General features: G+C 52.3%; 1 protein-coding gene across 2 annotated transcripts in view; it reads right to left on the bottom strand.

Annotated features, from left to right (window-relative positions):
- Positions 1-18,038, bottom strand: part of HIVEP3 (HIVEP zinc finger 3) — a 68,815-nt gene that overhangs the window by 32,477 nt on the left and 18,300 nt on the right. For both annotated transcript variants that reach the window (XM_075603847.1, XM_075603848.1), the window contains exon 4: positions 16,773-16,906. In XM_075603847.1, coding sequence (XP_075459962.1) covers positions 16,773-16,906 — 134 coding nt within the window. The remainder of the gene's footprint in view (positions 1-16,772; positions 16,907-18,038) is intronic.

Genomic DNA, 18,038 nt, shown 5'->3' with positions numbered 1-18,038 from the left:
TGCGGAGCTAGATACCGCACACATTATGGGACATACTGCCCCTGTGCGGAGCTAGATAGCGCACACATTATGGGACATACTGCCCCTGTGCGGAGCTAGATACCGCACACATTATGTGACATACTGCCCCTGTACGGAGCTAGATACCGCACACATTATGGGACATACCGCCCCTCTGCGGAGCTAGATACTGCACACATTATGTGACATACCGTCCCTGTGCGGAGCTAGATACCGCACACATTATGGGACATACCGCCCCTGTGCGGAGCTAGATACCGCACACATTATGGGACATACTGCCCCTGTGCGGAGCTAGATACTGCACACATTATGTGACATACTGCCCCTGTGTGGAGCTAGATACCGCACACATTATGTGACATACCGCCCCTGTGCGGAGCTAGATACCGCACACATTATGGGACATACCGTCCCTGTGCGGAGCTAGATACTGCACACATTCTGTGACATACTGCCCCTGTACGGAGCTAGATACCGCACACATTATGGGACATACCGCCCCTGTGCGGAGCTAGATACCGCACACATTATGGGACATACCGCCCCTGTGCGGAGCTAGATACCGCACACATTATGGGACATACTGCCCCTGTGCGGAGCTAGATACCGCACACATTATGGGACATACCGCCCCTGTGCGGAGCTAGATACCGCACACATTATGGGACATACTGCCCCTGTGCGGAGCTAGATACCGCACACATTATGGGACATACTGTCCCTGTACGGAGCTAGATACCGCACACATTATGTGACATACTGTCCCTGTACGGAGCTAGATACCGCACACATTATGGGACATACCGCCCCTGTGCGGAGCTAAATACCGCACACATTATGGGACATACCGCCCCTGTGCGGAGCTAGATACCGCACACATTATGGACATACCGCCCCTGTGCGGAGCTAGATACCGCACACATTATGGGACATACCGTCCCTGTGCGGAGCTAGATACCGCACACATTATGGGACATACCGCCCCTGTGCGGAGCTAGATACCGCACACATTATGGGACATACTGCCCCTGTGCGGAGCTAGATACTGCACACATTATGGGACATACTGCCCCTGTGTGGAGCTAGATACCGCACACATTATGGGACATACCGCCCCTGTGCGGATCTAGATACCGCACACATTATGTGACATACCGCCCCTGTGCGGAGCTAGATACCGCACACATTATGGGACATACCGCCCCTGTGCGGAGCTAGATATCGCACACATTATGGGACATACTGTCCCTGTGCGGAGCTAGATATCGCACACATTATGTGACATACCGCCCCTGTGCGGAGCTAGATACCGCACACATTATGGGACATACCGCCCCTGTGTGGAGCTAGATATCGCACACATTATGTGACATACCGCCCCTGTGCGGAGCTAGATACCGCACACATTATGGGACATACTGTCCCTGTGCGGAGCTAGATACCGCACACATTATGGGACATACCGCCCCTGTGCGGATCTAGATACCGCACACATTATGGGACATACCGTCCCTGTGAGGAGCTAGATACCGCACACATTATGGGACATACCGCCCCTGTACGGAGCTAGATACCGCACACATTATGTGACATACCGTCCCTGTGAGGAGCTAGATACCGCACACATTATGGGACATACTATACTGCCCCTGTGCGGAGCTAGATACTGCACACATTATGTGACATACTGCCCCTGTACGGAGCTAGATACCGCACACATTATGGGACATACCGTCCCTGTGAGGAGCTAGATACCGCACACATTATGTGACATACTGCCCCTGTGCGGAGCTAGATACCGCACATATTATGGGACATACCGCCCCTGTACGGAGCTAGATACCGCACACATTATGGGACATACCGCCCCTGTGCGGAGCTAGATACCGCACTTTATGGGACATACTGCCCCTGTACGGAGCTAGATACCGCACATTATGTGACATACCGTCCCTGTGCGGAGCTAGATACAGCACACATTATGGGACATACCGTCCCTGTGCGGAGCTAGATACCGCACACATTATGTGACATATTGCCCCTGTGCGGAGCTAGATACCGCACACATTATGTGACATACTGTCCCTGTGCGGAGCTAGATACCGCACACATTATGTGACATACTGTCCCTGTGCGGAGCTAGATACCGCACACATTATGGGACATACTGTCCCTGTGCGGAGCTAGATACCGCACACATTATGGGACATACTGCCCCTGTGCGGAGCTAGATAGCGCACACATTATGGGACATACTGCCCCTGTGCGGAGCTAGATACCGCACACATTATGTGACATACTGCCCCTGTACGGAGCTAGATACCGCACACATTATGTGACATACCGTCCCTGTGCGGAGCTAGATACCGCACATATTATGTGACATACCGTCCCTGTGAGGAGCTAGATACCGCACACATTATGGGACATACCGCCCCTGTACGGAGCTAGATACCGCACACATTATGTGACATACCGTCCCTGTGAGGAGCTAGATACCGCACACATTATGGGACATACTATACTGCCCCTGTGCGGAGCTAGATACCGCACACATTATGTGACATACTGCCCCTGTGCGGAGCTAGATACCGCACACATTATGTGACATACTGCCCCTGTGCGGAGCTAGATACCGCACACATTATGGGACATACTGCCCCTGTGCGGAGCTAGATACCGCACACATTATGGGACATACCGTCCCTGTGCGGAGCTAGATACCGCACATATTATGGGACATACCGCCCCTGTGCGGAGCTAGATACCGCACACATTATGGGACATACCGTCCCTGTGCGGAGCTAGATACTGCACACATTATGTGACATACTGTCCCTGTGCGGAGCTAGATACCGCACACATTATGGGACATACTGCCCCTGTGCGGAGCTAGATACCGCACACATTATGGGACATACAGCCCCTGTGCGGAGCTAGATACCGCACACATTATGGGACATACCGCCCCTGTGCGGAGCTAGATACTGCACACATTATGTGACATACCGCCCCTGTGCGGAGCTAGATACCGCACACATTATGGGACATACTGCCCCTGTACGGAGCTAGATACCGCATACATTATGGGACATACCGCCCCTGTGCGGAGCTAGATACCGCACACATTATGGGACATACCGTCCCTGTGCGGAGCTAGATACCGCACACATTATGTGACATACCGCCCCTGTGCGGAGCTAGATACCGCACACATTATGGACATACCGCCCCTGTGCGGAGCTAGATACCGCACACATTATGGTACATACTGTCCCTGTGCGGAGCTAGATACCGCACACATTATGGGACATACCGCCCCTGTGCGGAGCTAGATACCGCACACATTATGGGACATACTGCCCCTGTGCGGAGCTAGATACTGCACACATTATGTGACATACTGCCCCTGTGCGGAGCTAGATACCGCACACATTATGGGACATACCGTCCCTGTGCGGAGCTAGATACTGCACACATTCTGTGACATACTGCCCCTGTACGGAGCTAGATACCGCACACATTATGGGACATACCGCCCCTGTGCGGAGCTAGATACCGCACACATTATGGGACATACCGCCCCTGTGCGGAGCTAGATACCGCACACATTATGGGACATACTGCCCCTGTGCGGAGCTAGATACCGCACACATTATGGGACATACCGCCCCTGTGCGGAGCTAGATACCGCACACATTATGGGACATACAGCCCCTGTACGGAGCTAGATACCGCACACATTATGAGACATACTGTCCCTGTACGGAGCTAGATACCGCAAACATTATGTGACATACTGTCCCTGTACGGAGCTAGATACCGCACACATTATGGGACATACCGCCCCTGTGCGGAGCTAAATACCGCACACATTATGGGACATACCGCCCCTGTGCGGAGCTAGATACCGCACACATTATGGACATACCGCCCCTGTGCGGAGCTAGATACCGCACACATTATGGGACATACCGTCCCTGTGCTGAGCTAGATACCGCACACATTATGGGACATACCGCCCCTGTGCGGAGCTAGATACCGCACACATTATGGGACATACTGCCCCTGTGCGGAGCTAGATACCGCACACATTATGTGACATACTGCCCCTGTGTGGAGCTAGATACCGCACACATTATGTGACATACCGCCCCTGTGCGGAGCTAGATACCGCACACATTATGGGACATACCGTCCCTGTGCGGAGCTAGATACCGCACACATTATGGGACATACCGTCCCTGTGCGGAGCTAGATACTGCACACATTATGGGACATACCGCCCCTGTACGGAGCTAGATACTGCACACATTATGGGACATACCGCCCCTGTACGGAGCTAGATACCGCACACATTATGGGACATACTGCCCCTGTACGGAGCTAGATACCGCACACATTATGGGACATACCGTCCCTGTGCGGAGCTAGATACCGCACACATTATGGGACATACTGCCCCTGTGCGGAGCTAGATACTGCACACATTATGTGACATACTGCCCCTGTGCGGAGCTAGATACCGCACACATTATGTGACATACCGCCCCTGTGCGGAGCTAGATACCGCACACATTATGTGACATACCGTCCCTGTGCGGAGCTAGATACTGCATACATTCTGTGACATACTGCTCCTGTACGGAGCTAGATACCGCACACATTATGGGACATACCGCCCCTGTGTGGAGCTAGATACCGCACACATTATGGGACATACTGCCCCTGTGCGGAGCTAGATACCGCACACATTATGGGACATACCGCCCCTGTGCGGAGCTAGATACCGCACACATTATGGGACATACTGCCCCTGTACGGAGCTAGATACCGCACACATTATGGGACATACCGCCCCTGTGCGGAGCTAGATACCGCACACATTCTGTGACATACTGCCCCTGTGCGGAGCTAGATACCGCACACATTATGGGACATACTGTCCCTGTGCGGAGCTAGATACCGCACACATTATGGGACATACTGCCCCTGTGCGGAGCTAGATACCGCACACATTATGGGACATACCGCCCCTGTGCGGAGCTAGATACCGCACACATTATGGGACATACTGCCCCTGTGCGGAGCTAGATACCGCACACATTATGGACATACTGCCCCTGTGCGGAGCTAGATACCGCACACATTATGGGACATACTGCCCCTGTGCGGAGCTAGATACCGCACACATTATGGGACATACCGCCCCTGTGCGGAGCTAGACACCGCACACATTATGGGACATACCGCCCCTGTGCGGAGCTAGATACTGCACACATTATGGGACATACTGCCCCTGTGCGGAGCTAGATACCGCACACATTATGGGACATACTGCCCCTGTGCGGAGCTAGATACCGCACACATTATGGGACATACTGTCCCTGTGCGGAGCTAGATACCGCACACATTATGGACATACTGCCCCTGTGCGGAGCTAGATACCGCACACATTATGGACATACTGCCCCTGTGCGGAGCTAGATACCGCACACATTATGGGACATACTGCCCCTGTGCGGAGCTAGATACCGCACACATTATGGGACATACTGTCCCTGTGCGGAGCTAGATACCGCACACATTATGTGACATACTGCCCCTGTGCGGAGCTAGATACCGCACACATTATGGGACATACCGCCCCTGTGCGGAGCTAGATACCGCACACATTATGGGACATACCGCCCCTGTGCGGAGCTAGATACCGCACACATTATGGGACATACCGCCCCTGTGCGGAGCTAGATACCGCACACATTATGTGACATACCGCCCCTGTGCGGAGCTAGATACCGCACACATTATGGGACATACCGCCCCTGTGCGGAGCTAGATACCGCACACATTATGTGACATACCGTCCCTGTGCGGAGCTAGATACCGCACACATTATGTGACATACCGCCCCTGTGCGGAGCTAGATACCGCACACATTATGGGACATACCGCCCCTGTGCGGAGCTAGATACCGCACACATTATGGGACATACCGCCCATGTGCGGAGCTAGATACCGCACACATTATGGGACATACCGCCCCTGTGCGGAGCTAGATACCGCACACATTATGGGACATACCGTCCCTGTGCGGAGCTAGATACCGCACACATTATGTGACATACCGTCCCTGTGCGGAGCTAGATACCGCACACATTATGTGACATACCGCCCCTGTGCGGAGCTAGATACCGCACACATTATGGGACATACCGCCCCTGTGCGGAGCTAGATACCGCACACATTATGGGACATACCCGCCCCTGTGCGGAGCTAGATACCGCACACATTATGGACATACTGTCCCTGTGCGGAGCTAGATACCGCACACATTATGGACATACTGCCCCTGTGCGGAGCTAGATACCGCACACATTATGGACATACTGCACACATTATGGGACATACCGCCCCTGTACGGAGCTAGATACCGCACACATGGGACATACTGTCCCTGTACGGAGCTAGATACCGCACACATTATGTGACATACTGTCCCTGTGCGGAGCTAGATACCGCACACATTATGGGACATACCGTCCCTGTGTGGAGCAAGATACCGCACACATTATGGGACATACCGCCCCTGTGCGGAGCTAGATACTGCACACATTATGGGACATACCGTCCCTGTGCGGAGCTAGATACCGCACACATTATGTGACATACCGCCCCTGTACGGAGCTAGATACTGCACACATTATGGGACATACTGCCCCTGTACGGAGCTAGATACCGCACACATTATGGGACATACTGCCCCTGTGCGGAGCTAGATACCGCACACATTATGGGACATACCGCCCCTGTGCGGAGCTAGATACCGCACACATTATGTGACATACCGCCCCTGTACGGAGCTAGATACCGCACACATTATGGGACATACCGTCCCTGTGCGGAGCTAGATACCGCACACATTATGGGACATACAGCCTATGTGCGGAGCTAGATACCGCACACATTATGGGACATACCGCCCCTGTGCGGAGCTAGATACCGCACACATTATGGGACATACTGCCCCTGTGCGGAGCTAGATACTGCACACATTATGTGACATACTGCCCCTGTGTGGAGCTAGATACCGCACACATTATGTGACATACCGCCCCTGTGCGGAGCTAGATACCGCACACATTATGGGACATACCGTCCCTGTGCGGAGCTAGAAACTGCACACATTCTGTGACATACTGCCCCTGTACGGAGCTAGATACCGCACACATTATGGGACATACCGCCCCTGTGCGGAGCTAGATACCGCACACATTATGGGACATACCGCCCCTGTGCGGAGCTAGATACCGCACACATTATGGGACATACTGCCCCTGTGCGGAGCTAGATACCGCACACATTATGGTACATACCGCCCCTGTGCGGAGCTAGATACCGCACACATTATGGGACATACTGCCCCTGTACGGAGCTAGATACTGCACACATTATGGGACATACTGTCCCTGTACGGAGCTAGATACCGCACACATTATGTGACATACTGTCCCTGTACGGAGCTAGATACCGCACACATTATGGGACATACCGCCCCTGTGCGGAGCTAAATACCGCACACATTATGGGACATACCGCCCCTGTGCGGAGCTAGATACCGCACACATTATGGACATACCGCCCCTGTATGGAGCTAGATACCGCACACATTATGAGACATACTGTCCCTGTACGGAGCTAGATACCGCACACATTATGTGACATACTGTCCCTGTACGGAGCTAGATACCGCACACATTATGAGACATACTGTCCCTGTACGGAGCTAGATACCGCACACATTATGTGACATACTGTCCCTGTACGGAGCTAGATACCGCACACATTATGGGACATACCGCCCCTGTGCGGAGCTAAATACCGCACACATTATGGGACATACCGCCCCTGTGCGGAGCTAGATACCGCACACATTATGGACATACCGCCCCTGTGCGGAGCTAGATACCGCACACATTATGGGACATACCGTCCCTGTGCGGAGCTAGATACCGCACACATTATGGGACATACCGCCCCTGTGCGGAGCTAGATACCGCACACATTATGGGACATACTGCCCCTGTGCAGAGCTAGATACTGCACACATTATGTGACATACTGCCCCTGTGTGGAGCTAGATACCGCACACATTATGTGACATACCGCCCCTGTGCGGAGCTAGATACCGCACACATTATGGGACATACCGTCCCTGTGCGGAGCTAGATACTGCACACATTATGGGACATACCGCCCCTGTACGGAGCTAGATACTGCACACATTATGTGACATACTGCCCCTGTGCGGAGCTAGATACCGCACACATTATGTGACATACCGCCCCTGTGCGGAGCTAGATACCGCACACATTATGGACATACCGCCCCTGTGCGGAGCTAGATACCGCACACATTATGGGACATACCGTCCCTGTGCGGAGCTAGATACTGCATACATTCTGTGACATACTGCTCCTGTACGGAGCTAGATACCGCACACATTATGGGACATACCGCCCCTGTGTGGAGCTAGATACCGCACACATTATGGGACATACTGCCCCTGTGCGGAGCTAGATACCGCACACATTATGGGACATACCGCCCCTGTGCGGAGCTAGATACCGCACACATTATGGGACATACTGCCCCTGTACGGAGCTAGATACCGCACACATTATGGGACATACCGCCCCTGTGCGGAGCTAGATACCGAACACATTCTGTGACATACTGCCCCTGTGCGGAGCTAGATACCGCACACATTATGGGACATACTGTCCCTGTGCGGAGCTAGATACCGCACACATTATGGGACATACTGCCCCTGTGCGGAGCTAGATACCGCACACATTATGGGACATACCGCCCCTGTGCGGAGCTAGATACCGCACACATTATGGGACATACTGCCCCTGTGCGGAGCTAGATACCGCACACATTATGGACATACTGCCCCTGTGCGGAGCTAGATACCGCACACATTATGGGACATACTGCCCCTGTGCGGAGCTAGATACCGCACACATTATGGGACATACCGCCCCTGTGCGGAGCTAGACACCGCACACATTATGGGACATACCGCCCCTGTGCGGAGCTAGATACTGCACACATTATGGGACATACTGGCCCTGTGCGGAGCTAGATACCGCACACATTATGGGACATACTGCCCCTGTGCGGAGCTAGATACCGCACACATTATGGGACATACTGTCCCTGTGCGGAGCTAGATACCGCACACATTATGGACATACTGCCCCTGTGCGGAGCTAGATACCGCACACATTATGGACATACTGCCCCTGTGCGGAGCTAGATACCGCACACATTATGGACATACTGCCCCTGTGCGGAGCTAGATACCGCACACATTATGGGACATACTGCCCCTGTGCGGAGCTAGATACCGCACACATTATGGGACATACTGTCCCTGTGCGGAGCTAGATACCGCACACATTATGTGACATACTGCCCCTGTGCGGAGCTAGATACCGCACACATTATGGGACATACCGCCCCTGTGCGGAGCTAGATACCGCACACATTATGGGACATACCGCCCCTGTGCGGAGCTAGATACCGCACACATTATGTGACATACCGCCCCTGTGCGGAGCTAGATACCGCACACATTATGGGACATACCGCCCCTGTGCGGAGCTAGATACCGCACACATTATGTGACATACCGTCCCTGTGCGGAGCTAGATACCGCACACATTATGTGACATACCGCCCCTGTGCGGAGCTAGATACCGCACACATTATGGGACATACCGCCCCTGTGCGGAGCTAGATACCGCACACATTATGGGACATACCGCCCATGTGTGGAGCTAGATACCGCACACATTATGGGACATACCGCCCCTGTGCGGAGCTAGATACCGCACACATTATGGGACATACCGTCCCTGTGCGGAGCTAGATACCGCACACATTATGTGACATACCGTCCCTGTGCGGAGCTAGATATCGCACACATTATGTGACATACCGCCCCTGTGCGGAGCTAGATACCGCACACATTATGGGACATACCGCCCCTGTGCGGAGCTAGATACCGCACACATTATGGGACATACCGCCCCTGTGCGGAGCTAGATACCGCACACATTATGGACATACTGTCCTTGTGCGGAGCTAGATACCGCACACATTATGGACATACTGCCCCTGTGCGGAGCTAGATACCGCACACATTATGGACATACTGCACACATTATGGGACATACCGCCCCTGTACGGAGCTAGATACCGCACACATGGGACATACTGTCCCTGTACGGAGCTAGATACCGCACACATTATGTGACATACTGTCCCTGTGCGGAGCTAGATACCGCACACATTATGGGACATACCGTCCCTGTGCGGAGCAAGATACCGCACACATTATGGGACATACCGCCCCTGTGCGGAGCTAGATACTGCACACATTATTGGACATACCGTCCCTGTGCGGAGCTAGATACCGCACACATTATGTGACATACCGCCCCTGTACGGAGCTAGATACTGCACACATTATGGGACATACTGCCCCTGTACGGAGCTAGATACCGCACACATTATGGGACATACTGCCCCTGTGCGGAGCTAGATACCGCACACATTATGGGACATACCGCCCCTGTGCGGAGCTAGATACCGCACACATTATGTGACATACCGCCCCTGTACGGAGCTAGATACCGCACACATTATGGGACATACCGTCCCTGTGCGGAGCTAGATACCGCACACATTATGGGACATACAGCCTATGTGCGGAGCTAGATACCGCACACATTATGGGACATACTGTCCCTGTGCGGAGCTAGATACCACACACATTATGGGACATACCGCCCCTGTGCGGAGCTAGATACCGCACACATTATGGGACATACTGTCCCTGTGCGGAGCTAGATATCGCACACATTATGGTACATACTGTCCCTGTGCGGAGCTAGATATCGCACACATTATGTGACATACCGCCCCTGTGCGGAGCTAGATACCGCACACATTATGGGACATACTGTCCCTGTGCGGAGCTAGATATCGCACACATTATGTGACATACCGCCCCTGTGCGGAGCTAGACACCGCACACATTATGGGACATACCGCCCCTGTGCGGAGCTAGATACTGCACACATTATGGGACATACTGTCCCTGTGCGGAGCTAGATACCGCACACATTATGTGACATACTGCCCCTGTGCGGAGCTAGATACCGCACACATTATGTGACATACTGCCCCTGTGCGGAGCTAGATACCGCACACATTATGGGACATACTGCCCCTGTGCGGAGCTAGATACCGCACACATTATGGGACATACCGTCCCTGTGCGGAGCTAGATACTGCACACATTATGTGACATACTGTCCCTGTGCGGAGCTAGATACCGCACACATTATGGGACATACTGTCCCTGTGCGGAGCTAGATACCGCACACATTATGGGACATACTGCCCCTGTGCGGAGCTAGATACCGCACACATTATGGGACATACCGTCCCTGTGCGGAGCTAGATACTGCACACATTATGTGACATACTGTCCCTGTGCGGAGCTAGATACCGCACACATTATGGGACATACCGCCCCTCTACGGAGCTAGATACCGCACACATTATGGGACATACTGCCCCTGTGCGGAGCTAGATACCGTACACATTATGGGACATACAGCCCCTGTGCGGAGCTAGATACCGTACACATTATGGGACATACAGCCCCTGTGCGGAGCTAGATACCGCACACATTATGGGACATACCGCCCCTGTGCGGAGCTAGATACTGCACACATTATGTGACATACCGCCCCTGTGCGGAGCTAGATACCGCACACATTATGGGACATACTGCCCCTGTATGGAGCTAGATACCGCATACATTATGGGACATACCGCCCCTGTGCGGAGCTAGATACCGCACACATTATGGGACATACCGCCCGTGTGCGGAGCTAGATACCGCACACATTATGGGACATACTGTCCCTGTGCGGAGCTAGATACCGCACACATTATGGGACATACCGTCCCTGTGCGGAGCTAGATACCGCACACATTATGGGACATACCGTTCCTGTGCGGAGCTAGATACCGCACACATTATGGGACATACCGCCCCTGTGCGGAGCTAGATACCGCACACATTATGGGACATACCGTCCCTGTGCGGAGCTAGATACCGCACACATTATGGGACATACCGTCCCTGTGCGGAGCTAGATACCGCACACATTATGGGACATACTGTCCCTGTGCGGAGCTAGATACCGCACACATTATGGGACATACTGTCCCTGTGCGGAGCTAGATACCGCACACATTATGAGACATACTGTCCCTGTGCGGAGCTAGATACCGCACACATTATGTGACATACTGTCCCTGTGCGGAGCTAGATACCGCACACATTATGGGACATACCGTCCCTGTGCGGAGCTAGATACCGCACACATTATGGGACATACCGCCCCTGTGAGGAGCTAGATACCGCACACATTATGGGACATACTGTCCCTGTGCGGAGCTAGATACCGCACACATTATGGGACATACTGCCCCTGTGCGGAGCTAGATACTGCACACATTATGGGGCATACCGTCCCTGTGCAGAGCTAGATACCGCACACATTATGGGACATACTGTCCCTGTGCGGAGCTAGATACCGCACACATTATGAGACATACTGTCCCTGTGCGGAGCTAGATACCACACACATTATGGACATACCGCCCCTGTGGGGAGCTAGATACCGCACACATTATGGGACATACCGCCCCTGTGCGGAGCTAGATACCGCACACATTATGGGACATACCGCCCCTGGGCGGAGCTAGATACTGCACACATTATGGGACATACCGCCCCTGTGCGCAGCTAGATACCGCACACATTATGGGACATACTGTCCCTGTGCGGAGCTAGATACCGCACACATTATGTGACATACTGTCCCTGTGCGGAGCTAGATACCGCACACATTATGTGACATACCGCCCCTGTGCGGAGCTAGATACCGCACACATTATGGGACATACCGTCCCTGTGCGGAGCTAGATACCGCACACATTATGTGACATACCGTCCCTGTGCGGAGCTAGATACCGCACACATTATGGGACATACTGTCCCTGTGCGGAGCTAGATACCGCACACATTATGGACATACTGTCCCTGTGCGGAGCTAGATACCGCACACATTATGGGACATACTGTCCCTGTGAGGAGCTAGATACCGCACACATTATGGGACATACTGTCCCTGTGCGGAGCTAGATACCGCACACATTATGGGACATACTGTCCCTGTGCGGAGCTAGATACCGCACACATTATGTGACATACCGCCCCTGTGCGGAGCTAGATACTGCACACATTATGGTACATACTGTCCCTGTGCGGAGCTAGATACCGCACACATTATGTGACATACCGCCCCTGTGCGGAGCTAGATACTGCACACATTATGGGACATACCGTCCCTGTGCAGAGCTAGATACCGCACACATTATGGGACATACTGTCCCTGTGCGGAGCTAGATACCGCACACATTATGAGACATACTGTCCCTGTGCGGAGCTAGATACCACACACATTATGGACATACCGCCCCTGTGCGGAGCTAGATACCGCACACATTATGGGACATACCGTCCCTGTGCGGAGCTAGATACCGCAATCCGTACTCCAGAGGTATTTGCCAAAAGTTGTGTAATTACTAACGAAACACCCAAGTTGAAGATTCTCCTTCAGTCCAATTCCGTGTCCCGCCACCGGTTGGTCACTTCTATTGTCCCTTAGGGCAGCCCTAATCGCAGACTGGCGCAAGGCTATGCTTTCTCGCACAGTTCTCTCTCTTTTTCCCCTACATAATAGAGGCCACAGGGGCAGATCAGGAGGTAAGCCGCGTATTGGCTTAAACAAAGAAACTCGTTGTTGGGTTTAATTATAGATCTGCGGTGGCAATGTTTACACGTGGGGCCACACACCATGTACACACGGGTGCTGCAACCGACACATTTGTAGCACTCGGGCTTTGATGGCGTAGGTCAGGGGTAGCCAACTCCAGCCCTCAAGGGCCACCAACAGGTCCGGTTTTCAGGATATCCCTGCTTCAGCTCAGGTGGCTCAGTCTTTAACTGAGCCATCTGTGCTGAAGCAGGGATATTCTGAAAACCAGACCTGTTGGTGGCCCTTGAGGGCTGACATTGCCTGACCCTGGTGTATAGTATGTACAGACACGCACACACATATCTATACACATCTGTCCCCTTTAAATCCTGGTGCGACAGCGATCTCCCTATGGTACTCCCCAGCCTGCAGGAGACAGACCCCCCCGGTGTCCTCATGCCCCTGCACTGACGTGATGATGGCAGCCTGTGTGCCAGGGGCATGTGGCAGTAAGTGGGTCAAAGCGACGGTGATCTCCTGCATGTCTCTCTCAGGGCAGCCTTGGTCCCAATTAACCCTATCACTGCCAGAGGGGCCTGTGAGACCATCTCTTTCCTAGGAATGAATGCCTGCATGTAGGGTATTGCTTGTGCAACTTTTCAAAACAAATTAAACAGAAACGTTCTGATAAGCCCAGGGGGGAGAAAACAAACATTTAAAGACGTTCCCAATTATAAAACTGTTCTGGATGGGTCACTTCTTTAACCCCTTCATGGCCATATGAACTTTCAACGCCAAGCGGTGAAGTGACATGTGGTGGAACAGGGATTATTACAGAGAGAAAAGTCACAGGGAGGACACAGCTTCCCAACTATTCCCGCGGGCGTTTCTCGTAGGCCATGCTAAGGATGAGTAAACGTTTCATAATGTCATTTACGTGGCAAATTGCATTTAAATTCCCATTTGTCTGCAGGCAGATATGAAGCATAGGACAGTGGTGAGCACTGCCGGCAGTGTCCACAACTCCGGCTTTATGTCAATTTAGCCTCTTATACGACCGTGCATGAACTACTGACCCCAAACACTATCGCTGCTTCCCAAAAAAACACCCCTAGCCAGACCTACCCCTGTCAGAGACCAGAGAAGGAGAGGGGCCATGCGTGACCCGCCGCTCGCAGTGACATCACATAGAAGGGATTAGTCAGAGGAAATCAAACATCCTCCGTGTCTAACTTGCTTTGGAGATTTATTTAACCCTATAGCCACCAGTGGGCCGTTATTGAAGCATAGGTGTCATCCACCCAGATCAAACGTATGAAATAGGTCACTGCCATTCTGTCACGTAGCACCCCCCCCCCCCCCCCCCCAACATGTCAGGTTTTTAGGATATCTCAGCTTCAGCCCAGGTGGCCACTGATTGAACCACATGTGCTAAAGCAGGGATATCCTGAAAACCGGACCTGTTTAGGGGGGTGGGGTTGAGGACTGGAGTTGAGCACCACTGATTTAGGCTACAGAACATTTTGAGAACCCCTGCTATAACACACATTTAATCGTTACGGGGGGGGGGGGGGACCATTAATAGTAATTCAATAATGCATTTGTATTCCACCCTTAAAAAAATCTGAGTGTACAAGCAGAGATACGGGGAGATTTAGAATCGCATTTCTGTCCAAAAGATGGAATATTATTATTTATTGTACAGAGGGAATAAAGGTGGTGTATTGGATTCACAAGCTGGTGTCTAAAAAAAGAAAAGAAAAACGTAATCACTACACAACAGCCCCTTCTCATAGCAAATAATGCCAGGTTCTGGAACCCAGGGGGGAGGGGGTGTGGGGAAAAGCTGGCACTGCCAGCCTCTGTATTATGACAGCATTCTGTGCATGTCACCTTGAGGACACTGAGCAGGAGACTGCTGCGTGTGCGGGGAGAGGGCTGAGGGATGAGATCATCACAATCAGCTCCAGTCTGAGCTAACATGAGTCTGCGGTCATATGATGTAAGATTTTAGAATGCTGCCACCTCTACCTCTCACAGAACAAGAACAGTGGGGGGCAGGAGGGGAAAGGGGGGGGGAAGAGATCGAAAGCGTGGGGGGAGGGAGAGAGGAGAATAGAAAGAAAGTGTGGAGAGTAGGGGGGCAGAGAATAATTGATGGGAGGGGGAGAAAGATATGTGGGAGAGACATGGAGAGAGAAAGGGAGGGAGAGAGACAGAAAGTGAGACGGGAGTAAGAGGAAATGAGGCAAAGGGAGACAGAAAAAGATGGAGGAAGAGAGAGAAGAAGAGAGAGAGAGAGAGAGAGAGAGAAAGTCAGGAAAAGAAAGAAGAAGGGTAGAAAGAAAAAGCAGGAGAGAGAAAGGGAGGATGAAGAGAGGAAACGAGAGAGCGAGGGAGGAAAGAGAAGGTAGGAGAGCGAAACAAGGGAGGAAAGATAGAATGAGGAGAGAAGGGAGGAGAACGAGGGAAGGGAGGAAAGAGAGAAGGGAGGAGAACGAGGGAAGGGAGGAAAGAGAAGTGAGGGAGAAAGCTAGAGAGGGAGGATAACAGCAAGAAAGCATTTGCTCGGCAAATAGAACAAAAAAATGAGTGTGAATAAAAGAGAAAGTGAAAAGGAAAGGGTGCCCCTCACTCTCCCTTTAATAACATTTTAAATTAAGGTTTTAAAACTGAAGTTTAGGTTTGTCAATAAGAAAATAAAAAAGTGATCCTGAGTAAGACCCAGAACCATTTCACCTCTCCGTGTGTAAGATGGAAAAGCAGCTGTATCTCTCAGACATGTTCCTCACGCTAACACCCCCCTCCCGCAGTAGAACGTGAGGCTGCACTCACCCTCCCTCGAAGATCCGTACACGGGAAGGCTCACTGCGTCTGGCGACCGGTGCCTCCTCCTCGTGCCTCCCCCTCTTCTCTTCCTCCTTCTCTGACCTTGCTGACTCCTTCCGCACTGGAGTAGGCAGGTGTACCTGTGCTCCCCCCCCAAAGGTGCAGGAAAGCGGCATATGCAGTGATTATCAGGGCTCACTCGTACCAATTTATGAACTACAGCCCCAAAAAGCTATTCTTATTTCCCAGGCACAGAAAGAAGCAGATGGTTGTTAATTTACATATTGTAACGATTCTCCTCACTCCCCTGTATGCGCCAGTAAGCTCTATACCCTGGTTCTGCCCCCTTCCCAGAATCCTCCAGTGCAGCCCATTGTTGGGGAAAAGGACAACTGAGTGCATGTTTGGGGGGTGATGCAGATTTACCCAACCTGGGATGCCAGTGGACTAAAAAGAGGGGCACAGAATAACAGAAGGGACATTGGCATGATTTTCAATTGCAGTTTCCCTGCTATAGTGCCCCAACTGGCACTATCACAGTTTTATAGCTCTCAGTAACAAAAGAGAGAGTCATTGGCCTTTTAAGGCAGCAGCCCCCGTATTTACCTGCAAGGAACAAGTTATATTTTTGTCAGTGATTAACACAAATAAAGACAAACATGGTCGCGGGGTCACCCCTAACAATGCTGCAACTTTCACTGGCCGCCTGAGTGACCCCCACAGTCTGAGGACAAACTAGTTGTAGCTAGAGACTCAGGGAGGCCTGTGAGGCTTGGAAAGCTCTGAACATGTGAAGGAGAGACGTGTGAGGGTCAGAAAGCTCTGTACATGTGAAGGAGAGACGTGTGAGGGTCAGAAAGCTCTGTATATGTGAAGGAGAGACGTGTGAGTGTCAGAAAGCTCTGTACGTGTGAAGGAGAGACGTGTGAGGGTCAGCAAGCTCTGTACATGTGAAGGAGAGACGTGTGAGGGTCAGAAAGCTCTGTACGTGTGAAGGAGAGACGTGTGAGGGTCAGAAAGCTCTGTACGTGTGAAGGAGAGACGTGTGAGGGTCAGAAAGCTCTGTACGTGTGAAGGAGAGACGTGTGAGGGTCAGAAAGCTCTGTACGTGTGAAGGAGAGACGTGTGAGGGTCAGAAAGCTCTGTACGTGTGAAGGAGAGACGTGTGAGGGTCAGAAAGCTCTGTACATGTGAAGGAGAGACGTGTGAGGGTCAGAAAGCTCTGTACATGTGAAGGAGAGACGTGTGAGGGTCAGAAAGCTCTGTACATGT

This window comes from Ascaphus truei, chromosome 6 (genome assembly GCF_040206685.1).
Source record: "Ascaphus truei isolate aAscTru1 chromosome 6, aAscTru1.hap1, whole genome shotgun sequence".
NCBI classification, from domain to species: domain Eukaryota; kingdom Metazoa; phylum Chordata; class Amphibia; order Anura; family Ascaphidae; genus Ascaphus; species Ascaphus truei.
Note: the sequence above shows the minus strand (reverse complement) of the source record. Positions and strands in the feature narration are given on the sequence as shown.